The sequence below is a fragment of the Bacillus rossius genome, chromosome 1, assembly GCF_032445375.1.
Source record: "Bacillus rossius redtenbacheri isolate Brsri chromosome 1, Brsri_v3, whole genome shotgun sequence".
Taxonomy (NCBI): Eukaryota; Metazoa; Arthropoda; class Insecta; order Phasmatodea; family Bacillidae; genus Bacillus; species Bacillus rossius.
In genome coordinates this window covers 246,246,030-246,272,717 of record NC_086330.1, presented here as the reverse complement: position 1 = coordinate 246,272,717, position 26,688 = coordinate 246,246,030, and the positions used below count along the sequence as shown (strand labels likewise).

Here is a 26,688-nt window from a genome sequence, read left to right as displayed (position 1 = left end):
GTCACGCTGGGTGTTGGGATCAACCCATGAGCCTCGCACATGAGCGCGACGCCCTAGCGAGCACTGCCGCAGAGGAACATTCACCTTCACCTGGCCCGTGAAGCAACAACTGTTGGTTATGAGCACTTGCCTGGCAATGTTCACACACAGAAGATATCACTAAGCATACGTCTCGCGCCCAAACTCCAGCCCAGCTTCCTGAGCAACGCATGTGTGATCCATCGGTAGGTAGTGGCCGAGCCCCAGCAGAAGAAGCCTACGATCCATTGACCCCGGATCAGTTACGAACATGTCCGTAGTTCTCCGCTCGCACACCTTCGTGGTTGGAATAAAACATTCAATTTTGTGTGATTTCGCGCATTGTCACGACTTAAGAGTACGTTAACTTTCGCTTATCTAACCTACCTAACTTTTTGTTTTAGTTACAACAGCCAAGACGCATGAAAAAAAATTAAGAACAAATTTTTACGATAATATTATTTGTATTTTTTTCGTTGTTTGAAAACAGGAAAGAAATCGCGAAGACGCGCGAGCGTGGACTCGGGGCGAGTGAACGGAGCGGGTCTCACCTCGCTCCACACCAGCATGGTGCCGAACACCACCTGCAGGCCGTCGAAGAAGTTGTCGCCGATGATGATGACGGTGGAGCCGCCCGACGTCCACCCCTCGCTGGGGCTGATGGCCTTGATGCACGGGGTGGCTACGGGAAGGGGAGGGTACAAGCCTACATGAGACAGGGGTGTACAAGCATCAGCACAACCTGGGCACAGCGCGGCGCTCCGACATGCCACAACACCAACCACGCATGGCGCCTCAGGTACAACCACCGGCCTTGTAACACTGCGCCGATCTAGCGAAGCTGCTTACAAGTCTCTTTGGGACACGTGATGTCAAATTGTTACTTTAGTTCCTACGGTTTTCTATCGTCAATATTTTTAACCAAATTGATTAAATCATCAACCACGATTTGCCCTTGAAAATGATTGGCTTCTCGAAGTTAATAAAATGGGCAGCCTTCCTATAAAAACAATCATGAATGGCCACAAAATTTTCCATAATTTAAAACTATTGTGAGTGAAAATATCTTTATGTAGATACATACATGGAAGCCTGTTCATATACTGTGCAAAATGTTTCTTAATAAATAATTTTTCTCATGTAAGAATTAATTTACACGGGATGCTTGGTAAAAACGATCAGACTCAAATATCAAAGGAGTAGTACTTTTTTTCTACACAGTTAAAGTAAACTTCATTCATATTTTGTACTGTGTTCGATAATACCGCAACACCGATTTAGTGTGACAAGCTTTTAAGTAGATAACGTTAAAAAGTTTTTTTTGCATTAAAACTTTCCACTTTGGGCCTTGAAGGATAATCAGTTGCATAGCTAACCATACCGGCTTTGTCCTTTAAAAATGGCTATTGGCTACGTACGGGAACTTAACACGGGAAATTTATTCTATCGTAGGCAGTAAATTTTGGTGTAGCATACTTAAACGCATATGTGGCACTGAAATACTTAAAACAGAATAAACGTTACCGAATCTTTTAGTACTCGCCAGAGATATGTAACATCTTATCTCGCTAACAAGAACATTCGTGTGTTTTCATGTTGTAAATGCACTAATAATACGAAACTTGCACACGAAACATAACGTATAATTATTTTAAATAAGGCCGGGCGTGATAAATATAATCAAATTGTGTTTTCAGTTACATTTCTGTTCGCGTATCACATGTAGTTTCCGCACCTGCCGCTAGAATCCGCTGCCGGTGCAGCTACGACAACTATCGAATCATTCGTTTTGGTAGCGAATTGTTATATTGTTTAATGCAAATGCTGCGGTAAAAGTGAAAAAAATTACAAAAAAAAATACTAAACCCCATCTTTGAGTCTGATTTTCGACAATGAATTTTATTAAAATACTGTAAAAGCCTTCTTGTAAAATTCATTAAACTGTTAATACTATAAAGTTTTCCATTGTTTTAGTGAACTTTGATTCGCGCCATCCACCATAAGTGGCAGCACCGTGTTTGTTATACATTTCCGGTTTTTGACTTCCGTTGGATTCACGAAGTTACTCCAACCAAATGCCGTATACTGAGAGCTAAGTCGATTTTCATCAAATATTGTTCAGCCAAAGGTTTTTACTATTTTTGTACATTTTTTACGAGATTTTGTTGTAAATACGTTTTTATTCATCTATGTTTTGTTCGCCAAAGAATCACTATAGACAAGCAGCTTAGCTCGCACGCAAATAAGTGGACATAACGTGCGTGATTCGTTAAGTCACTGCAATAAAAACTTATGGATGCTTCTAAAAATAATTTAAATATTTTTTAGAACTTAAATTTAAGTATTTAACGCACTATTGAAACACATACTATCTCTGGTCTAAAAGACTGCGTGGTTACTGTTAATTAATCGCGGTCGAAGAAGGGGGGGGGGGCAATTAAGCGATAGCAATTTAGTTGATCCATTGTTAATGCTACGCAGTAGATTGCTTCTGACATAGCTTCCCTTATTTCAAAATGTTCGTAATATTACTTGGAGCGGTATGATTCAATAAAAAACAGTTGTGATTTTTTTTTAACATGTACTCCGAAGCGCCATAGTACAAAGAACACACACTTTAAAACAATTTCACTAGCCTAAGCATGCACATTTCCTTTTACTATTTTTCATTTTACCATGATTATCAAATTAATGTCTAGGTGACCCAACTTTACCCTAATTAATGTATAGGTACCTATTATTGTTTTTTATTGAAAAGCTTAGTAGAAAAATAATTTCAGAATTTAACTTTTTGTGAGCCAAGTTTCTGTAACATACTAATTTACTTATTGATTCAAAACATTTATATAGATAATATTATTTTAAAAACTATTTAGCTTAGTTATCGTATTTTTTTGATTCACTAATTTATACATTTTATATAATTATCAAGAGAGCAGTGGAACATTTGAAACACGTTAAAGCACAAATCATGTGAAAACTTAAAATAAATGTATTATATTTCTTTTCATCTTCCAAACAAACACAAATGAAGAAATATAATATTATTAATAAGTAATGTGTTAATGGTGTACTTATTTTGTACCTAGAACTACATACTTTTAATATAATGTAAACTGACAAGGTAAATAAATAAAAATATCCTATTGCCAAATAAGCTATTTAATTTTGTTATGAGTGATAATCAACTGTGTTAGTTGGATTTCGTGCTTGCTGTTTGAAACAAATAAAAGCACAATGTTGTGTCAATATAATTCAGTGTTTAAACGGTTTGTTTCCAAGCGAAAGCAATAACCGTAGCTAGAGGGAAAGCAGTAGGGAGGGAGATGCACAACCACCCGGAAGACGCTCGTGCACTCTTATATCCGCCAATTGGCGTGGTCCTAGGAGGGGCGGCTGGAGGGGCGAGGGTCGCGGCGGAAGAAGCGCTCGCAATAACGGAAAGGAAGAGCCGGGTGAGCTCGCTTCCGTCCCTAAACACCGTCATTTCACGGCGTGCACACACCGCGGGGGCAGGAGGTGGGGGGGGGGGGTGTCTCTGTCTGCCTCGTCCTGGCCGCGCCGACAGCGGGCTGGACCGGCGCAGGTCTCAATCAGATTCCAGCAGTCGAGGGTCGCGGGCCCTGCAGGAGGGCGAGCAGGACGGAGGAGGGCGCAGGGTTAATCAGTTTCCCAGCCCCGGCCGGAGCCCGAGAATTACACGCTCTAGAGGCTCGCTCGAGACAGGGGAGACCGGCGCGAATGCGCATGCGCCGCGGGGAGGGGCAGGCCCGCCGCCATCTTGCCAGGAGGCTGCTCGGGGACTACAGCTATAACTGTTCAGACTCTTTGACACCTCTGTTCAGCCTGTAGGCATGATGTCATCACAAGGGAACGGACGTGTATACAAGTAACGGAGCTAACGGAGGTAACCAATGTTACTCCATGGCTCGAGGTTTAAAGAGAAAGCTCCGGTGAAGGGGTGAGGGAGGAAAGAACCAAGATAAAGTTGAACGTAACACAATTGTCAAATTCTGCAGGTTTTTGGTCGCCATGTTTGTTACCATTTATTTTGAACTTTAATTTATGTACTTTATTGATTGATTTAATCATTCAAGATAATTTTGAAATATTTTCAAATCAAACTCTTTTGCAGCCGGTAACACAGAGGTTTATCATCTCCATGTTTATTACAACTGTAAATCTCAATTGTCTACCTTTTGTTAAGTTTAGTCACTCAAGAGAATTATTGAATATTTGGAAGTAATATTTCTTTACAGCCGGTAACACAAATGTCAGTAGTGTAAAATTTGATGTGTGCCGTGCATTTGTATGTAGGCTACTAAATGGAAGTTGTTTTAGCAAATAAGTAACGACATGAAGAGTAATAAAGTATGGCTGAGTGAATGAATTATATGGTGAATACTTATTATTAAATGACTCTTCCAATCCAAGCATCATTAAACAGGTTATGGCCCAGTTAAGTTGTGTAAACTGTTGTTTAGGTAAGCTACAACTAAAATTTGGGAAAATTGTCTAAAGAAGTGGTTAGGTTAGGTTAGGTTAGCTACATTAAAAATGTCACTAACGACAACTTACGGGGCAAGTATTACTCAAAAATACCAATTTTGAAATTTTTTTCGAGGAAGAGCACCTTCTTTACAAAATTACCATTTCTAGTATCCAGATCCAAATACGAATTTAGTAATTTTTAAAATGAGTTTTTTTACAGCTGCTATGTTAAGTCAATGCAATGACATCATTAGAGAGTAAAGAAAGCGTGGGGCGCTCAATGGCATATTCTCATTATAGCACACTTGCATGCGCACTTGAATATGCATTCTTGCACACTTATATATCTACTTGCACACTAGCATACTTGCACACATTATTGCACATTTTCACATATTTATCCTGTGAATTTTCACTTCTAATGCGCGTCGTGGCCACGCGGATATATATATATATATATATATATAACCTCCAGGGCTCAATTGCACCCACCAGGTTTGACTACTGGGTATTTGAATATTTTGAATTTTTAAGAAGGATTTTAAAAAGAGCATAAAAAACTATTTTTAATCCGTAACCAAGCTGCTGAAATTCATAAAAAGACTTATAGTGATAAATAATTGCCTAAATTTAACATACATCAGAAAACATGACATATTTTTCTGGAAACGTCGTTTTCTAGGAAACACGAAATGCAATGATTTTTTTAGTAAAACATATTTGAATTTATTATACATAAATAATAATCGTATAAAGTGCAATAAGCCAGCATGACATCTGAAGATAGACTTTAAGATTAAACCACTCAGAAAATCGGTTTGACAATGTTTGTTTAAAGTTTTAATTGATTAACAACTTACGGAAGAATTTATGTATAACGTCCAGCCACAAATTAGTAATGAATTATTTCTAAACTTTTTTTCACCGAAAAAAAGTCACTGGTAAAGATAAATTTGACAACAATATTAAGCCTATTAATATTGTTAATGGTTTATATATATATATATATATATATATATATATATATATATATATATATATATAGCTGAAGTAGGTTGAAGTAAACTTGAAATTTTATGGCTCTTAAATACCATCCGAAGACGCGTAAGTGACTCAAAAACTGAACACCTGGCATCACAGACCTTAGCCATCACAGACACAGACTGTATTTCACCATTCCTGAGCCTTATTTAATTACAGTTATGTGAAATAATTTTACAATTATTCAAATCATACCGACTCTCGTATCTCATTCAAAATTAGAAGTGCCCATTTTAATTTGCTATTTTGTAACCGTAGGGAAAAATTCATAAAAATTAAATATATTTTTAAAATCATGTATTGGATAATTGCGTTTCTGATTTTGAAGTAACATTAAGCATTAAACAAAGCCGGAAATAAAAAAAAGCAATACAACAAATATTTGCTTTCGTTAAGTTGTTTCTTGGGAACAAATATTTCTTTGTATTATCACATGAATATTTTTAGTCTACTACTCAGGGCATCATATTTATCAGCTGTTTCGCTAAATTAGGCACTCTTAGGTGAATTTTTGTCCAAGTATAGAACATTTTTACTGTTACGTTTAGTGGATTACTTGTTTTACACATCTTTATTCTTCATGTTCTGTGTTTGTTTAGTTATTTCCATTTTTTTTGTTAACGTATGCACACTTGTAGAATGGAAAATAAATTTTCTTAAGTATAAAGTATTACAACGATAAACTTCATGAATATCCACGTTAAACGAGCATTTACATTTCAAATGACAAAATAATTTAACTGCGGATCCATTATTTAGTAGGAGGTACCCCTGCGTAAACTGTTGCTTCTGATTGTTCTGTTCAGTTTTAGGACACCCCCCCTTCATAACTACATATGAATTTTCCAGCCTGGTCCTCCCACCATACGAAAAACTAGCAATATTCTGAAACTAATTTTACGTTTAGATCGCGTAATAGTCAATGTTAGTAGAATTCTATGTAAGATTAATATGTAAATTATTTATTCAATGATTACTAAACGCATAAAAAAATATGAAATCAAGCAAATGCTACTTGCAAGGAATTGATTTCAAAGCTTTGTTACATACCTTACCTTCCAATGTTCGTTTAAGTCAATGAAAATTCAAATGAGTTACAAAGTTTAAGAAAATTGTGCGCCATTTTACAAGATTAAAAAACTTAAATTTAGCATGCTTTATAAATAAAAATAAATATATATTCCTTTCAAAAATTTTGATAAGATATGTTATTAGTTCAATTTAAATTACCAGCATTAAAGAAACCAATAATTAAGGACACTTCCTTTGAAGTATAAAATAAATGGGAATTTTCGTGCTTTACAACGACTTTAGATGTTGATGGATAATATAACTTTAATGAATACGTTATTATTAATTTCTGTTAAAATATATTTCGCCTTTTACTTTAGAAGCCATATATGTATAAGTATACTTGACTATAAAGAGGATCGAGCAGAGGAAACGGCGTCAGCTTCTTCCTCGCCCTGTGTTGAACATCGAAGCAGATCACGCCCGCAGTAAGAGCGATGGAGTTCGATTCGCCTAAACGATAGCCGCTTCCGTGAAGCCATTCCCTGCGGGGTGTTTCGGAGCGAACGCGCGAACCCGCACTCAGCTACGTGAGGCACGCGCACGGCAGGTTCCTCCATCAAAAGGGAACTCGTGTCGCTGGCGGAGCCCGGGTGTAGATGCTGCTCTTTCCTGTTCGACTCACCGCACTGCTCTTAGGCGCCCAGCTTCCCCAGATAACCTTATGATTATCATTGTAATCAGCTTTATTTTTCAAAATGGATGTGAAAAAATACATTTTTCTCTCGATAAACTTGCATTTAATTTTACAGAAAACAACTGTGTACATATTTTTCGCTTACATCACCGTAAATATCAAATGCTTTTTAAAGTTACGAAAGCTTTGTGTGATCTTTTTTTTAAGTTATGTCTCTTTTAAGCTTTTTTATTTTATAAAATATCTCCCGGTTCCAATGTTAAGTGCTTTCGATATTTAAGTAAGTTACATAGCCTATTTAAGTATCTTTATCACTTAAAACATGTGTCGTGTAACTTGTTTATTTCAATAGGTTCTAAATCCGCGAGAAAACATGTCACCTCCCAAAACTAACTAAATAAGCGGATGCGATTAGATTTAAAATGATACAAAAGATTGATTTCATGCAGTGGGAAGAAGTCAAGATTTGTATGTGCGGGAAGCGTAGCTGGTGTTGCCGTATGTCAGTGGATTTTCTTGGAGTGTCCATATTTTCCTTACCACTGGTGCTTCACTGAAGGCACCATTCGACTACTGTTTCAAGAGTAGCGGCCACTTACTGCGGGGTTTCATAGGTCCTTGTACTGAACAAACAAAACGTGTCTTCCAGTACGATAGTTTTGTGGTCATAGAACAGTGAAAAGTGATACAACCACGTTGAATTTGAATCAGTAAAAACATTTTCAGATTATACCACGACATCTGATAATTTCTGTGACACATTGCTAAAGACTTTCTCACAAAATAATTATGAGTATCAGGGGTAGCTCCAGGATTGATTTTGGGGAGGCCCGGACTGTCCCGCAGGGGCGTATGCACAGTGTTGTGGGTCCGGGCTCTACCGGGGGCCCTGGCCCCATTTCATAAGGGTCCGGGCAATTTTTAAAATTGGGATGCAAAATAAGTTTTGTGGCTTTCTGAGGGTAATTTATTTCTCTCTGAAGTCCGATGCGTATAATATATTTATCAAAAGAATTATCATAAACATATAATTATAAGTCAACAAAATACACTTTATGACCTTTAAAGATCACAAAATTAATTTTAAGGATTATCTTGAATATAAGAAAACAACTCGTACGTTAATGTAAAATGTTACATATCTGCAGACGAATATATAGTTTCATTTCATTGACTACTGCTCTTCTCAGAAGGGCAGACGATTACCGGTTGCAATGAAAATAATATTTGTTTTCATCTAGTTTTCAAAATAAACCTAACGTTTGATATGAATAGTATATTTTTATAAAAAGTCGTATTTACAATTTTTAATTTTGCAAATGTTGGATCGGCCCAGGCCTACCCGGCCTGCCCACTGGAGCTGCCACTGTTGAGTGTACATTAGAGCCAAGTGAGGGTGTGAAGTGGCTGAACAATGGACTTACAGTCCAGAGAAACCAGAATTTAATCGTCTGGACGTGCTAATGAAATGACCCTAGGAAATTGCTTTTGTGCTTCTGGGGATGACTTTAACCAATTTTTTTCCATAATAAACTGATGTTTGTTGTTATTAAGTGTCTGAGTCCAAAATTTTCTCACTGTAAACTATGTATGAAAGAAGTATACTGTGTAAAACTCTCCACTGGTTGCAAAAAACTTCACCACAACATACATGATTCAGTTATGTGAAATCGAGCATAATAAACAAGTGATAAATATTAATACTGTACCAAAATTACTCGAAGATGGCAAAAATTGTCACACCGTGTGACACATCTTAGAGGTAAAAAAAACACACGCACTGAAACAATATTAGCAGGGAGATTGAACCCTGGTCTTTAAAAAAATTTCCATTGTTTATCCACAGCTAGCAATTAAAATTATGCAGAGTAATAATTCCTTCTGGCAGCAACAAAAAAAAACCCGGTTTCAATTTAAAAATTTTGCAACGTCAAAAAAAAATAAAGAGATCAAAAATTTTAGCTATGTAGCACCAAAAATATTTTATGCCGGATCACAATGGATATTCCCTATCATTTTTTATTGAAAATAATTATAAATAAAACTTTCAGTATGTCAAACGAGTCAGAATTGTTCATAGCAATGAAATGTGAAAGCGATTCAATATTAATGTCTTCTATAAATTTGATGAGAAAATATTTGAAAGGCATTTAATTTAATTGACTGTGTCCACCCGTAGGGATGTGGCGTGGGACTCGCTTCAGGAGGCGTTGATAAGAAGTGCACTCCGCTTACTTGCAAGTCGCTCACTATTTGAGTTTTCTGGCAATAACATTTGTGCGGTACGTTACTACAAGATACCCGAAAGTGGGACTAAATTCCAGTGATTTCACTCATGGCATGACATGTATGAGCTAGGTGGTTAACGAGTGTGACAGGCAAGAAACAAACATGACACCATACTGAAGGCATCGGTCTACAAGAGTTTGGAATTGCTTGACGTTTGTCTACAACTCGAATTTCCTCGTCGCTGGCTTTTCAATGTAACGAAACTGAAACTACGTTTATTGAGGCAACCCGTTTCTGTTTGCTCAAGAAGTGTTAGAATACTGAGAAAGCTGGACATAAACACCGAGCAAGCCTATGTTAGGTGTTTGACCTGCATTTGGGTAATTAATTAACTTTTCAGACATTTAAACGCACCGAGCAGTGCGGAGGATTCTACGTCCTTTAAACAGGAAAGTTGTTTTCTCGTGACTAACACAAGGTTTTTCAGCTACTGGAGAGTTCCAGGGGAAAAAATAATAATAAAACAAAGACGCAAAGATGAAGGCAGCAAGCAAGGGCGGAAGACAAACGAGCCACTCCTACCCTTGTTAGCATGTAGGCTTACACTTTCGTTTCTTTTTTTAATTTCTTTTTATACCCTCCGCGCCGCGCTCCCTCGCTGCAAAGTGGGCGGTTGATGTATAGCTGTTGCAACCCCCCGCCCCCTCCCGTGTAATGCCGCTCAAATTAAAACAAAAAGAGTCGCACGGTGTCCTGCTGGACGCTGACTGGTATCTGACGTCCCTATCGCAAAGCCTTCCTCGACGCCCATTAGACTAATGAGGAGGCAGCGGCGCCCTCCCCCTTTCCCTCCGCAAACCATCTCGTCCTCTCTATTTTATTATGTAATTACACGCCCCAAATATTAATAGGCTCCGTGCAAGACAAGATTTCAGTATAATTAAAAGGTTGGGATCGGGATGCGCTGGTGGGTGGCGGTGCCAAGGAAAAAAGAAATTGAGTAGGAAAAATTAGTGTCTTCCTTTCTCCTCTGCGGAAAATGGGAAAATGAGAATGGGTGGAAAGCAGGCGGCGCTCGAGCAGGGCAGCTCAGGGAAGCATCGACTAAAAGAAGGGAGGAATCAGATCAAGGAAGAAAGCCGAATAAGCGGGGTGGGAGGTTGGGGTGAGCTGAGAGGGCAGGAATTAGAGAGGGAAATGATATTAGAATCGTAAAACCAGAGAGCGGAAAATCCGCAGGAAATTACAAAATGTATTTATAAAGTTGGCTACTTGCGATCAGGGGTGCACAGGAATGCGGAGGAGTAATAAGAAAGAAGAACTCAATGCTCGGAAAATTGCTTCCCGGGCGCAAAACAAAAATTGACTTTTTTTCCTTGTGAATAAAAATCTCATTAATACATTCTGGCCCAAAGTTTCTGCCCAATATTTGAGAATGTACGGACATTTCTGACAAAAAAAATCGGTTTCAATCTTGTATTTGTGGTTGAATATAGAAGTATTTTAAAAATAAAAAACTAACTCGTGTAATGCTTTCATCGTTTTACGAACTTTATAATAACTAAATAAAGAGTATTAAATTTTTTCGAATTTATCAGTATATTATGACGATATAAAAATTTTTATAGTAAAAGTAGTGTACCCCCCTTAGACCCAAAAATTTGCGGAAGGCAGGATACAAAGAATAGACAGCGAAATAGTGAGTTAGTTATGTATTATTTGGTTCTTTATATGACCATAAAACAAATATAAGCAGAACATGCCAAACAATATATAAGGATATTAAATTTAACAATTAACAACAGGGTATACCAGGCTTCGCCCCTCTTGACTAGAAGTACATAACACTATAAAATAACAAGTATACCTATAACCCCCCCGGTGCACCACGGGTGTCGCACATGAACTAGATGCTGTTCTGACTTGGTTAACATCAAAAACCACCACAATAAATATAAAATACAATATTACTTAAAAAAAAAACAATATCACTTAAAACTGCAACCTAAAATACACACATATATATATATATATATATATATATATATATATATATATATAGAAATATAAAATATTACCACCTTTCACAAAATAAATTAGGTGCTCGGTTCAGTTAATCTACTCATTCAATGTTTTTTGGCAAAATAATTACTTGTTGCCTCAAACTTTTCCAGTCCAATTCGAAAGTTCATAATCAGGCAGTAAAAAAAAATATGTATATACGATAAATGATTATAATAGTTCACAGCCAATTTTCTGCCTCACAAAATACCCTATCGAGCACCTGAGTACACACCTTTCGAAATTAACTTGATAAATACCTACATAAAAATTTATAATGTTATAAAAATTGCAACAAAAAATTACAATAAAATCTCATTAAAAAACAAATTTACCCAGTACGCATAACTCGCATAAAGGGTACAAAATATTAACAATTTCCCTCCCAAATAGGTAACCACTCAATTCCAGACTTGACGACGTAGTTACTTGCGGCTGTGTCTAATAAAAAAAATTGCTTCAAAAAATTACAGTTATATTCAAACGTTATCTCGAAGGTGAAAAATACCGGCGTAGCGTAGGCCACAAAGTCTACCCAGCGAAGGTCCACAGAAGGTCCGTCTGACGTAATATAGACGAAGACTAAATTTCAAAACTTACAGTTTATCTGTTGCCATCTACTTCCGGAGATATCCAATCAAGAAGCCTCGCAGACAAGCCTTAACAGGGTTGAAGAAGGATCAGCAGCACGCACGGCACCATTTGACGTCCACGACATTAGCGACTAGGCCCACTCTACAAAATTTTTAAATTCTCGATATACTAAAAATAAAATTTTTCTCCTCATTGGTAATAACTGCGTAGAACACTGCTGCGCTCGAACATGGTATAACCGACGGAGCAAAACCTGCCGTAACTTAAGTTCTTATATTCCACCAAGGATTTACCGAACTTCCACACTAAGTTACAGCCATGAAATTCATTCCCGCAGCCACTCCATCGGCAGTAAAAGGTAACCCACTCAGGCCATGGCTCGTAGCAGACAGACCCTCCTCAGAGAAAACTCGTCAACAACTCAGCGCGCCACAGGTACCAACCTCAACCCACCAAAAAGAAAACACATGACAAACGCAAACACTGAGTACCGAAAATAGCCGATCAGAGCCTCACGAAAGCACGAGCGGCTCTAGATCCTGACAATCTGAAACGTGCCCGCGCTCCTAGATCCACACCGGCCAAAACACCAAATCTGAGGGAACGGCTCGCGCCGCCACACGGCAAACGGTAAATAACACTGCGCCAGTACACAAAAATAACCGCCACCAAATGTGACGTGACACACACGTCACAGTAGTATAGGTATGCCACTCCCAGGACTGAGAGAGTGGTTGTATTGCATGACCGAGTGCCATCTTATATTTCGGTGAACTTGATCCCGCCCTTTAAATACGATATTATTTTTAAATATGCCACTTCCAGTGAAATTAAATTTGATACCTCGATTACACTTTTAACAAAAAAAAACTCACCAATCGATACACACCGATACAACATATGTATGCGCAGTTCGATGCACATCTCGACACGAACAAGCGCACATCCACGCTATAGCAACCTACACCGGCCAGTATCGACACGCATGTTGCTGGCAATGTGCGTGGACGTGATCCGGGCAGCAGTCACGCAGTGTGTTCGTGGGGTCTCCTCCCCCCGCTGTGAGGCGGGGCAGACAAGCTGTCAAAATAGCGCCGTGTTATGCGGGAAGGGCTAACCACAGAATTCTTCAAACAAATGCAGGTTTGTTTTAAGTTTCCACTTTGACCACGGTTTATTTAACGCACCCTCGGAAACGCCGAATTGAAAATAAACTTTCAACACAAGGGGAGCCAAGAGAAATAGCGATACGCCTTCCCTGCATGCAGCGAATGAACCAGAGATGGTAGAGTTTTGGCCAACTAGCCCAAATGAACGTGCATCAGCCATGACCGCTTAGGCGCTATATCATCATGTCATATTTTGCAAACATTATTGCGGAGAGAAACAAATGCTGCGAGTCTAGCATTACGACTCCAAAACAGTTTTCGTTTTCCTGACCTGATTATTTCTTACGGCTTTTTTAAATTTATTTTGTTTGAATTGCTCATCCTGTGGAGGTTTTGACCTGCAGTATGAGCAGTTATGTCAATTGCAATTACAAATACGTTAGCACTTGATTAAAATACTCGCTTATATCTTTGATATTTAAACATGTTATGTCTCGGTAGGTACACAGCATTTGATAGAAGTGATTTCGTAAAAATGAAACGGAAGTCGATAAACAGAAATATGACATAAATATGTCATATGCACGTGTAGTTACATAAAACCTTATATAGTCACTTTAATAAACATTAGGAGCAGTGTAGTAAATAGTTACCGAGGATAGGCTTCAGGCTGTGTGGTGCTTGTGCCGGGGTTCAGTCTGTGAATTGTGACGTCGCGGCCGCCATCTTGAACTCGAAATTCCTCAAAAATGACTCAAAATGACACAAAATTCCTAGAAATTTCTCTATTTTGAGGAAAAATTCCCGTTTCGATGGAAAATTTCCCGTTTTAATCCTAAAAAATTCAAAAATTCTGAATTCGAAAAACCTCAAAACACTTTTGTCTTAGAACCAAAATTCCTAAAAACGACTTAAGAGTCCTAAGAAGAAGCCTCCCATAAACTACCAATGTGACTTTGACCTTAACCATAATATTCAAATTCTTTAATATTCTACCAAAAATATTTAAAAAAGCTTACATACTTAAAATGATTAGTTACTTAATCAATTTCGGTCATCTGTAAACATGTAGCATATTAATAATATATTTTAAAAAATATTAATAAAAATTTAAATAATTAATAAAAGCACTTACATCAAAACCGCCATCTTTAATTTTGACGTAACCGTTACAATTATCGTTACGAACGCCATCTTGAAAATTCATTATAATTAATCTAGAAATTTGTGAAAAATTCCAATTCTCATAAAAAATTATAAAAATTCTGCTATCTTTAATTAAGATATCATCTTAGCATATTTCGTAATGGTCGCTATCTTGAATTCTAGAATTGTCGCATCTATTGTTAAGCCCGCCAACTGGTATGTGTATGACGTCATCGTTGCAAATTTATTTACTAATGCCATCTTGGATCCTAGAATGTTGTAATTTTCGTTACGGCCAACATCTCGAAAATCTGCATTTTTGTGCAAGGAAATCGGAAAAAAATTATAAAATTAATAAAAATTTCATTAAAAATTTACATAAATACCACACCGCCATCTCAGATTATGCCGTTAATGTCGCTATATTTAAAATCTGTAATTATTATCAAAAGAACTTGGAAAAAAAATTGTGACATTTATAAAAATTTATTTAATTAAATTGAAATAAAATATTATTTGAAAAATACACTTGTCATGAAGTCCCTGGTTCGAACCTGGCAAGAACAAAAAAAAAAAAATACGACAGAACATTCCTCCACGGAAGCCGCCGACAGACGGACCTCCCCACCACTAATGACAAGGTATGTATCGCCAACTAGTATGACGCCATAACCGCCATCTTGTTTTCATCTGCTGGTGGCCATAATCTTATTTTCGTCTGCTAGAGTGCGCTACCACCGTGCTGTTTTAATTTTTACCTGCTAGATTGTAGTAATTATTTATTATTACTGAGGCGCCCGCTACCTATCTTGAAATTTGAACGTCTTGGAAATCTGTTTTTTTAGCTATAAATTCAGAAAAATTCCACAATTTATTAACAATTCACAATTTAATCAACTGATTGATTCGATCGATTTATATCCTGTGTTAGATACTTGATCGATACGAAAAAATATTTTAGACAAAAAGTACTTATTAAATAAATAAAGTTCAAAAACCTAAAAGCAGCGCAAGTTCCTCACATAGGCCTACCAGCCTCCTATACCTAAGTCTAAAACACCGCCATCTTGTAAATTCGTAATTATATAGCTAGAAATGTGGAAACACAATTTGGAAACATCTGGATGTGCCCTTTAATTTTCTGTCATTGTCATAAAAATATATGTAATGGTCTTGCTTCTTCTAAGAAGACTGTGTTAAACGAGAAATTCTGGTGGTCTTTTTTTTTGTATTTCTAGAAAAAAAAACATTATGAATATTTTTATTTTTATTTTAGTGGTGTAAATTCTTGAACCAGCCAATTTATATATATTTTTAATTAAATTAACTTTTTGCATCCATCAAAGATTGACTTGAGGTTATCGAATCAAGCATTATTTTAACACTGATTTATTGATATATATTTTAGAATTTTTACCGAGTTTATTGGTCTAATATTACGAATTTTCAAGTTGGCAGCTATATAGGCTTAATGGAAGCATTCGGAAGTAAAACCAATTTTTAGATTACGTCACCATTTTTTACCAAAAATTAAGGCATCGAACCAAGAACACGAATCCATAGAAATAACCATTATTTTAATAATTAAATAATTAAATGAATTTTGGAATATTTTTCCAAATTTCTAGCTTAAAAATAACGGATTTTAGAGATGGTTGCCAAGACGACCGATAAGATGCAGGCGCCCAGGTTATAAATGATTGCTGTACTCTAGCGGGTAAAAAGCAAACTAATAAGGCGATAGCGCTCTTTGCAGACGTGTGTACTACATGATACTAGCACTCCTGGTAACGAGTACTCTAAACAAAATGGTGTCAGCGCCCTCTAGCAGACGACGTGTGTACTACGTTACATTAGCGCTCCTGGTAGCATGTACTGAAAATAATGATGGCTGCCTCCCGCAGACGAAAACAAGATGGCGGCTATCATGCCATAATCCAAGATAAAGGCCAACCAATGTAAACAATATTGCTGTTGTGAGGTCATAATCCAAGATGTCGGAATCCAGCAGATTGAAACAAGATGGCGGACGTGACGTCATACTGGCCGGCGTAATACGATGGCTGTTTTTTCAACCTCCGATGGGCTATAAAAATAGACAAATTTTTATAACATTTTTATAATGAAAAGTATTAATTATTTTTCTACATAATCGCCAAAAAGGTGGAGGCATCTTTCATATCGTTACACAAGCTTCTCGGTGTTTTCTTCGAGGAAGTTAGCCGCGTCAGTAGAAATAAAGGGCCAGCGCCTGGATCCACCTCTCCCTCACGACGCTTCTGTGAGGCGGGTAAGCTAATCACGAGGCGCATTCTGCCCCACTATTCGCCAATTTTACTTACGATGAGTCTTGACGCGGGAGCCAGTGCGCCGCGCTGTTAGTCCATACTCCTCACAGCGACGTCGTGAGGGAGGAGACCCAGGCGCTGGCCTTGTATCTCTATTCACTGGCGGCTAACTTCTTAGAAGGAGGCATCGAGAAGCTTGTGTTACAATATGACTAATTCCTCGATAGTTTTGGCCATTATGTAGAAAAATAAGAAACACCCTGCCGAAGTTTTGGAGGTAAAATTATAATGTTTTGTAAATTTGTATTTTTATAGCACATAGGATTAGTGGCATTAGTGGTGGGAGGTTAATCTGTCGGTGGCTTCCGTGGAGGAAAACTCCATCGTCACTTTTTTTCCCTCATCAGGTTTCTAACTAAGGACTTAATGACGTAAGTTCTTTTTACTTAAAACTTTATTAATAAATTTTTTCTTGATTTTAAAATTTTCCCAATTTTTCTGATAGTAACAAAGGATAATCAAGATGGCGACCGTAACGAAAATTGCAATGATGTCATAATTCAAAATTGCTGCGAAACGTAATAAAATCAAAATTGTCTAAAACCAAAATAGTAGCAATTTTTATTAAAATTTTATTAATTGTTTTTTATTAAATTTAATTTTTTTCTCAATTATATAGCATAATAATAACGGATTTTCAAAATGGCAGCCGTGACATCCTAATGGTCGAGTTCGTGACTTTGGCGGCTTAGGGTAGATAGTCACCGGGGAATTGAAGATGCTTTAGGGAATTTTCGTTTTTTCTATGGAAAAAATATTTTGAGGCATTTTGAATTTCATATTTTTTTTTATAGTTTTTTTCCTTCAAAAATTGAATTATTATATTTTCAAATATTTTGAGATTGTTTGGAAGAATGATTTCTTACAAAACTGGAATTTTTGGCGAATTTGGAGCAAATTATGGCAAATTTTGAGTAATTTTTCACAAATTTTAAAAGTCAAATGTCCAAGTCCAAGTTATACTTGACATCGGTGGCTTAGGAATGCTTGCTCGTGGGGAATTTAAGCCACTATGAGGAATTTTCTCTTTTTCTAAGGTAAAAGTCTTTTGAGCCATTTCTAATTTTTTTTTTTTGGGTGACGAAACAAAAAATTTCCCTCAAAACGGGAATTTTTCCCTGAAAAGAAATATTTTAAGGAATTTTGAGGAATTTTTGACAATTTAACAATAATATGACCACCATGACGTCATCGTAGATGTAGGTTCCAAGGCAGTAGACACCGCTACCAAAACCTCACCCGGTCTCCAGGCGCCGGATGCCCTATTATATGCTACTAATGTAGAATTTGGTGTCCTAGCTACGTATTTTAGTTTTCTGTTACCTAGATTAGATGATTAAACATCACTCGTGAGTACTGACGGACTGGCTCACATATTTTTTCTTTCAAAATAATAAAACGAAATACATTCATAATATTTTTAGATTATTCAACACTTTCGTACTTATATTAGGCAGCCCAATGCTTACAATATAGCAATCCAGGCATTGGGAATAGTTTGCATTCAATATATAATATCTAGAATATTTGACTAAAGTTTAAAATATTGGTTTGGGAGGAATCAAACGTCAGAAGTAGGTAAAACATAGAAATAGTATCCGATAATTTTCAAAAGAAATAAATCAGTTAAAATTATCGACCTTCAAATGAGTGTAGGTAACTTATTTTAAATTATGCTCGTAAAAATCAAACCTAAAAATAAAATTAAAATAATATTGGTCAATTGGGTTGCACAAGAATGTGATACGGCAGCAACAATAATTAATACTAATATTAGCAAAGAATTTTAGATTACACGAGATAGAACATACAAAATATTTTAATTTACAAATAATGAGAAAAATGTTCTACCAAAAAAACGAGTTATTATCACGTTAATCCCTTGAATTTTGAAGGTTTGATGTACATGTAATTTAAAACATTAAGTTTATCCTTAATAATATATATTATTCTAGTTCTGAACAAAATATTTTCAAATAAGTATGCTTTTTTTGTTTTTATTTCAATTGGTCATACACCCTAAAGACAAACTTAAGCAGCTGGTTTTACTAAACTTTATCTGAGTAACATGTCATGAAATAATATGAAAATGAAAACTTACACATGTGCAGGTGGAAAAAAAATATATTTTGAGAAAATATATTTTTTTTTCTTGCAACATTAAACTGTAAAATATTAAAATATTTTGTTTTGTCATTTGTTTTTAGCAAGAAGTGAGTATTGTTTCGAGTGTGTAAAACAGACTCGTAAACACTAGCCTTATTAATTAAATATTTTTTATTTATTACGTATATTTACAATATAAATTAAATTAATTGAAACTTAAACTATCTGTCCAAAAATTAATCACTCTTTGATCAGTCCACAGTCCACTCTCCCCACTGGAGCTCGTTTCGACAGTGGCTATAGTTCATCTCTTACCACGCACCTACGTTCCATCTCACTGTCTCGCACTACTCACTCGTCCGTCACACACACCGCAGTTCCGATACACCAGACACCGCACTCGAAGCCTTTCGCTTGGCATCCGCGTTCACTTCACCGGCTCGGAGGCTGGAGTCATTTCTTTTATACCCCTCAGTCCCCTTTCTGGAATGGTCTCGCAGCTCTTTGACATGTCGCGTTATCAGGGTTGACCCGACGCCCCCAGAACAATGGCATACTTGTTACGCCACTCCACGCGGCGGTCTCCGGGAGCCCACGGAACAATCAGGAGGGTTGAGGGATTAATGAAAAAGCCCCGAGGTAGGAGGGAGCGGGGAGAAGGTCAGCTAGGCCGGGCCGCTGAACCGACGAGGTATGCGCTGCGTCAGTTGGCCGCGCCCCTCCCGGTTGGCAACGGGACAGATGACCGCAAGAAGACCCACTGTCCTGCCTGGTTTCCGTGCTTACGGTACGCCCGTAACCGTATATTTGGTTTTCATGTGACTTTGAACACTTTGATAACATATTCTCATATTGTCATGATCGATTTTGCTTTAAATTGGTATGTAGAAAAATTAGTTTCCTTTCAGAATTTATAACCGGATTTTATTCTTGTGTTACTTTACAACATCTTTTATTTTAAACAATGAAACATTATTATAAGTTCAATATCAATAAAACGTATTTTCTTGAAAGTCCTTATGTCACGTTTGTTTGAACTCTCTACCGGCCACCATGCAAAAGGATGTTTGTGAGAGCGATATGCATAAAGCTTATTTATAAATAAACATAAACATTTGCAAAAAATTAATTAACTTTGAAGTTGTCTAAACTATAACCCAGTTAAATTTTTAACTTTATTTCTTGCTAGGCATAGTTACATAATTACATAGTTTCAGAAAAGCTGCCACTCTAGCCTTCAAATGTAAGAAAAATGTATCTTAAAAGTGTGGGATAATTTTCCTATTAAACTCATTATTGATTTGTCTGTATAAGTGATTAAAAAATGTGTGTCTAAAATCTAAACAATCTAGCTAAAGTTCGTGAATTAATATTGTTGGCGTAAGTAATTCTGTAATAGTTTAAGTTTAAAATTGTTCGAAATATTTAATTATTTTAATGATTATTCGAATTTACAAAGATCACAATACTTGTACTGAATTTTTTATAGAAATTTACTCAAAATGAATATTTTATTAAACCTTGAACTACCTTAAGTTCAGTTATAGCACTAAACAAAATTTACAAATTATTTTTCGATTCAAAGAGAATTGAAAACGCAATTCACTAATTTACACAAAATATACAATTCCAAGAAGTGTCCAATTAGTTCAAGCTTTCGCACAACTAGGTATCAAAGATTTAAAAAAAATCATTCTATAATAGGTTTCCAGCAAAATTGTATGTTAAAAACAATTGCAACAAATTTTGTGTGTGCCACTCTCTGGCAAACATTTTAATTCCGTTTGTATTAAATTTTCGCAGGTTATTTTTCAAGTAACATTACAATTGTTTTTTTGTTGCTGTTTGATTTCATTTGTCTAATTTTATTATTATTTATTCTGGAAATTAAGTTTATTAATCCGGTAACTTTAGTCGTAAGATTTGGTCAGGTTGGCTAAACGAGCGAGAGAATGCCAGAAGATTTTGAAATCTCTGAGAGATTAATTTATAATTTTAGTTTAATTATAAGTAATTTTTATTGTATAAATGTTAGGTATTATAAGCTTTTATTTATTAAAACGGATATACTAAGCTTTCAAGATACTGATGTGGTGTGTGGTTGAGTAATTAAAGCAGGGACTATTTTCCTCTGCGCACGAACTTCAACGTGGATGGTGTGTGCTGCGAGGCAGCGGAACAGGGAAGTGGCCTGTGGCCGGGTGTAAGGAGACATGGCGCGCGGAGCTCTGGCGAGACACGACGTGAAGAGGCCGCTTGGACGATGCACGAAAGTTTTTATCGGACATGTAACGCCATATGTTGGCACGTGAAGTGATTTGAAAGTGTAACTGTTTTAAAACAAAAAAAATCGGTTGTCTGTAAAGTCGGTTTACGGACGATAGTTGAACGTGACGTCATAAAAAAACATTTATGAAATTATTGATCCAGAAGAAAAGGAAATATCATATTCGGCCTGAGACTGAGCCGTAATAGGTTTTTGCAACCAAACCATTTAGGCATTAAAAATATTACCTATATTCTTTGAGGAAGAAATTTGTTTTTAATTTATCTACCTTTTGTATGATAAAATCTATCTCTGCATTCTTTTATGAATAAAATTGAATCATTTTTATTGAATTATCACTATTTTGTATGGATACAAAGGAGTGAAATGAAATCTACAATTTAATTAATTAATTTACTTTTATTTGCATTCATTAATTCAAATATATTTATTACTTTTGAAATGTTGCGTACGCCGTATTTATTTTTACAAGTACAAAAAAATTTCACAGCTGCCGGAATTTTAACCGACCACCTGAGGATTGGAACTTGGCGTTGCTGACCGCATGCCCACGAAGCCAACTTGAAAAAATTGGAGTTTCAGATGTTATATATACATATTTATAAAAATTTTGTTCACAGTAGGTGAATAATATTATTTCGTTTTTATAACACGATTTTATAACAAATACGCATCCCAAATACACCAAACTTATTTATAATGTGTTACAATATTTTTTAAAACATTGTGCAAAAGATCCCGGGTGTAATTTGAATTATTATGTGTAACTGTAAAATACCATTGTTGGTTCAAAACGTATTGAATATTCAACATTACTTTTAAATAACCGTACCGATTGTGCTGAAAATGGGTGGACGATCGTTAAATTACATAATATTAATAATTCAAACGACGAAAATATGATTGAAAAGTCAAATCGATGGTTGTTCCAATCGAGTGGAAGAAAGATGCCACGCATGCGTACAATGAGCATGAAGAGAGATGCCACGCATGCGTACAATGAGCAAACAGGACACATCCGTAGTGGGAAATCCGTAGTGGGACACTTTTTTCGTGCGTGCAGCCGGCGTTCATCGATTTATTAGACGTTGTCACGTCAAAAAAAGCATAATTTACCAGTGCGTGAGGCGTCTCGTAAGCTGCCGCGTTACGAGGCAAATCGGAGATTTGTGGATGTGAAATGCACTGACAATGGTGGTCGTGTTCGTCGTGAGGGATCTTCAGTTGAAGCCTTCTAGATACGTCCCTTGGTGTGCCAGGCAAGGCATCGCCTGGTTTGTCTACGCGCAAGTTTGCGGGAGCAATTTTACAGCCGCGGCATGGACCGTCTCTGCACAGCCCTTTGCATCTTCAAGTAAGTTACCGCCAACTCCTTGTAAAACTTTCAAGACGTTTCCCGAGGGCGCGTTTGTGTGCCGAAGTTTAAAGTCAGATATACGTGCACATATTTTTGTTTGTGTGAAAATTAACCACTGCAAATGTAAGGTTTGCGGCCGCATCAAACTGCGGGACACAATTAAGAAATATTATTAAACTGTCGCGTTTCTGCTGGCCATGGCTGGAAAACAAATTCCAGCCCACACCGATGAATATAATCGATAAACTTGGTTTGAAATGTCAAGAGATGTATAAAACAATTAAGTACACAATTGTGTAAACCTTTGTTGTTTCATATCAATACATATTAAAAAAGAAGGTTCTCCCGCCGCGGTTGTCTGTCTAAACGCGATAAAATCCAAAACTACCGCACGGATTTTCATACGGTTTTCACCAACGCACGGTGTGATTCATGAGAAATGTTTAGGTGTATAATACATTAAGGTTTTGTGTAAATTGGCTGTGAATGTGGAAATGTTTTTAATGCATGATTGCCGTCTGGTAGACATACAAACTGTGAGTGTCATTTTCTATGACCACCAACAACTCGGCCTACTGACATGATGCCTGGAGTAAAGCCTGTGGTTCAGGTAATTCCTTAAAAACATTGTTTTGTTATCTTTGTTTATTTCTATCTTAATAATATTGTAATTGTATTACGTTTAAAATTTAAATTGTTCCTTTTTCCTTTTCTTTGAGCGATAGTTTGTCCTGTATTATTTTTAATGTTTCTTATCTTAATTCTAATTCTACTTTTTCACTTTTTCGTATATTTTTTCCATTATTTTTTAACCTATTTTCTGTTTTCATTTTTAGGTTAGGTATCTTTTTTACGTTTTTATGGCGATAGGGGCAATCTTTGAAACTACTGATCCAATTATAGCAATTATTTCACTAATATGAAGCTACATTGTCCCTTGAGTGCTATAGGCTATTTTTATTTTGATAAATATATGATTACAAAAATCTCAATAACTGTAATTAAAGACAGAAAAAGTTGACTGGCATACATACAACCTGTTTGTGTAATTTCTCTACGGCCACCAAGCCATTACTTATTATTCTATCCTAACGCTTAAACAGCGGTTATCGCAACTACAAAAAGAGAAAACAAACCCAGCTAAGCGGATTATTAACAGATATGACGATGATTGTTGAATATATCGACTGGGACCATTAGTTTAATTTTCAGCCGAGTGGTGAAGCGCGCGTTTCCCTATAGTAAACTGACTTTAGAAGCGCGTTGTCTACTTTTGAGTATTACACATATATTTTAATGTTCACTGTTGGTTACAATTTTTGCATGCATTATTTTTATTTTCAATTAGTAAGTGGATGTCGTATTCTCTTTATGTGTTAGGTTTAGAAAGGTTGGTACCTTTTTTCATATTAAAATTTATTATTGTAAACTTACTTTTGTTTGAGTGAATATTATCTGATTTTTGTTTTGTATATTTTTAGGTTCACACTAAGTAATCATGCCTCGACGAAGATAGAATTATAGGACGCAGTACATCAACTGCCAGAAGACATCGTTAGTTTCGAATTAATAAAAATGATGAAGAGAGGGAAGACCGTTCATCATTGGCCCGCGAGAGACATGCTTCCCAAAGAGCTCGAGAGTCGTCGGAGTAACGTAACATCCGTTTATCCTTAGGCCATGACTTACTCCAAGCAAGTAATGGTGAATTTCGAGTCGTTAATGTCAAGATCCATCTTAATAATGTATGTGTTTTGGTGCAAACTGTGGAGGAATTGATTGAAAAGGCATATCCCGATATTAGTAACATAACCACTAAGAAGACACTTAATTGGTTTCAAGGAATGGCTATATTATCACCTACAAATGAGCAAGTTAGTAAAATTAATGATTTGATTATTTCAACTATTAAAGTATCGTCAATAATCTACTACTCAGTTGACACAGTCGTGGATAGGGAGGAGACATCTGAACTTTTGAATTATCTGACACCTCCCGGAATTCCTCCTCCCAAATTAATATTAAAAGTATGTTCAGCTATTATATAATATTATTTTAATATATTAATATTAAACTGTACAATGGTACGAGACTCAAAATAGTCCATTTAAGAAATTTTTTATCGAATGTACAATCTTAACTGGCTACGAAACTGGTAAAAATGTTTCGATACCAGGAATACTGATGATACCCTCAGAATTACCTTTTCAGTTCAAACGGCTCCCATTTCAAATTAAATTAACATTTGGAATGACTATTAATAAAACACAAGGTCAACGTTAGAAAGTTGCTGGAACTGACTTAACCACTCAATGCTTTTCACACGCCCAATTGTATGTTGCCCTATCACGTGTAACATCTAATCATAATATGTTCGTTTTTAAACATAATCCAACAGAAGTTATTAATGTTAATATTACCCACATGCTTGCCACAACAGGCTGATATGACAATACGACAGAAAAAAATTAGACGTATATGCTCTGCTACCCGTGCGAAGCCGGGGCAGGTTGCTAGTAATGTTGTAATTTTATTTACTCTTTGGTATTATCTTTTTAACGACAATATTTACAGCATGTTAACTTGTTATATGCGTAGTCGTGCGCTGTTAGCTAAGTAATAAATGTTGATTGTGTTAATTATGCAATTTTATAGTACTGTTGTGCTAAGAGTTAGTACAGTATTTTTTATGTGTTTTTAGTTTTTAGATTTTAGAGTTGTAACAAATTGAAGGTAACAGTAAAATATGAGCAAAGAAACTGCGAGAGAATATTTGTATTTGTATGATTTTGGTTTTGCTCTAGCATTAAAAGCACCAGTAAAAATAACTATTTCATTTCTTTTTTTATATGTCAGCTAACATCCACTTGCGGGTCCTTCTTAAAAGTTTGTCGTTTCTCTGCTATTGACCTTTTTTCTTTGGGCTCGCTATCTTGGAAATAATGAGCAGTTATTATGAGCGCGATGAGTAAGAGAGTATAGTTTAACCAATTATATTTCATGTTTTGATCGCCGTATGTAAATGTGACAGCTCCTAGTAAGTCGTTGGGACGGTCACTGCCTTCTGTCATCACAGGGGCAGTGACAATGTTACAACTATCAATTATATGCTCTAGTTAACCAATATTAAAATTACATTTAACTCAAAGTTAATACCACCTATTTTAAATTACCTGGACTAATTCAGTGAAACCAATGTATATAGACACTACTCTGCAGATATACCACTGGATATGCTAAAATGTCCACGAAATCCAATATATGCAGAAATAATAAATGGTTGAATTAAAAATTATTGATAGGCATAACCAATTGAAAATAACATAAGTTTTTACACGGACCCTTGTACATACAATGTCTTCGTAGTTATGATACCAGAAAATGTACTTTGCAAATGATCCTGTCCTTGGTTTCTTTCTATCACGATGAATGGTTCTCTATGATGCCACAGATTTATGGGGCTACAACAAATCTAATTTACCAATGCAGTGGCGATGTGGCTTCCACGCAGGAATGGACTGCGATAGCTGAACTTACTTGATGAGCTGTCTTTCTCACTGACTAGTAAATATAAATCACTACAACGTGAATCATTCTAGGTCGTATATTTGCCTAAAATCAATCTGGTGTCTATTGAAAAATTCAGTCACGAAATAGGAAATTATTCCAAAAATTAATTTAGTTTGGGAATTCTTGAATATATATCTTCTTATAATTTCACATAAACCAGTTTTTTTTGTAAAAGACTATTCTTTTAACAGTAGAACAGTTGGCGTTAATTCTCAAATGTAGAAATTGTCGTCGAATTAAGGTATAGTAGTCCACACATGACTAATTTATGATTCTAAGAATATATTATTTATCTAATATATCTTCAATTTCACCCAATCCCTTAAAATATTCCAAAACTAAGGACTATACCTACTCAAAAACCACTGGCCTTCGTGGTGGATGAAAATTAACTGAAGTTTCCAAATAGTGGCGCTTGAATACCTTATTATTTCTCAGCAATAGACTAGCCAATAAGAAAAGCTGTTACAAATTTACAATATATCTACAACAATGTTAAAACAGGATTCACAGGTAATTTTTCATGTGGGAATCCCTGATACCACATTCTATACACATAAATAGGTGTTTGTGAGCAATATTTTACCTTGAACATATTAAATTAATTCATAATGTAAATTTAT

At 36.1% G+C, this 26,688-nt stretch overlaps 1 protein-coding gene across 1 annotated transcript in view; it reads right to left on the bottom strand.

The window, feature by feature from the left end:
• The window catches only part of LOC134546355 (transcription factor collier), a 497,510-nt gene that overhangs the window by 27,588 nt on the left and 443,234 nt on the right, over positions 1-26,688 (bottom strand). The window contains exon 11 of the mRNA XM_063389143.1: positions 570-724. Coding sequence (XP_063245213.1) covers positions 570-724 — 155 coding nt within the window. The remainder of the gene's footprint in view (positions 1-569; positions 725-26,688) is intronic.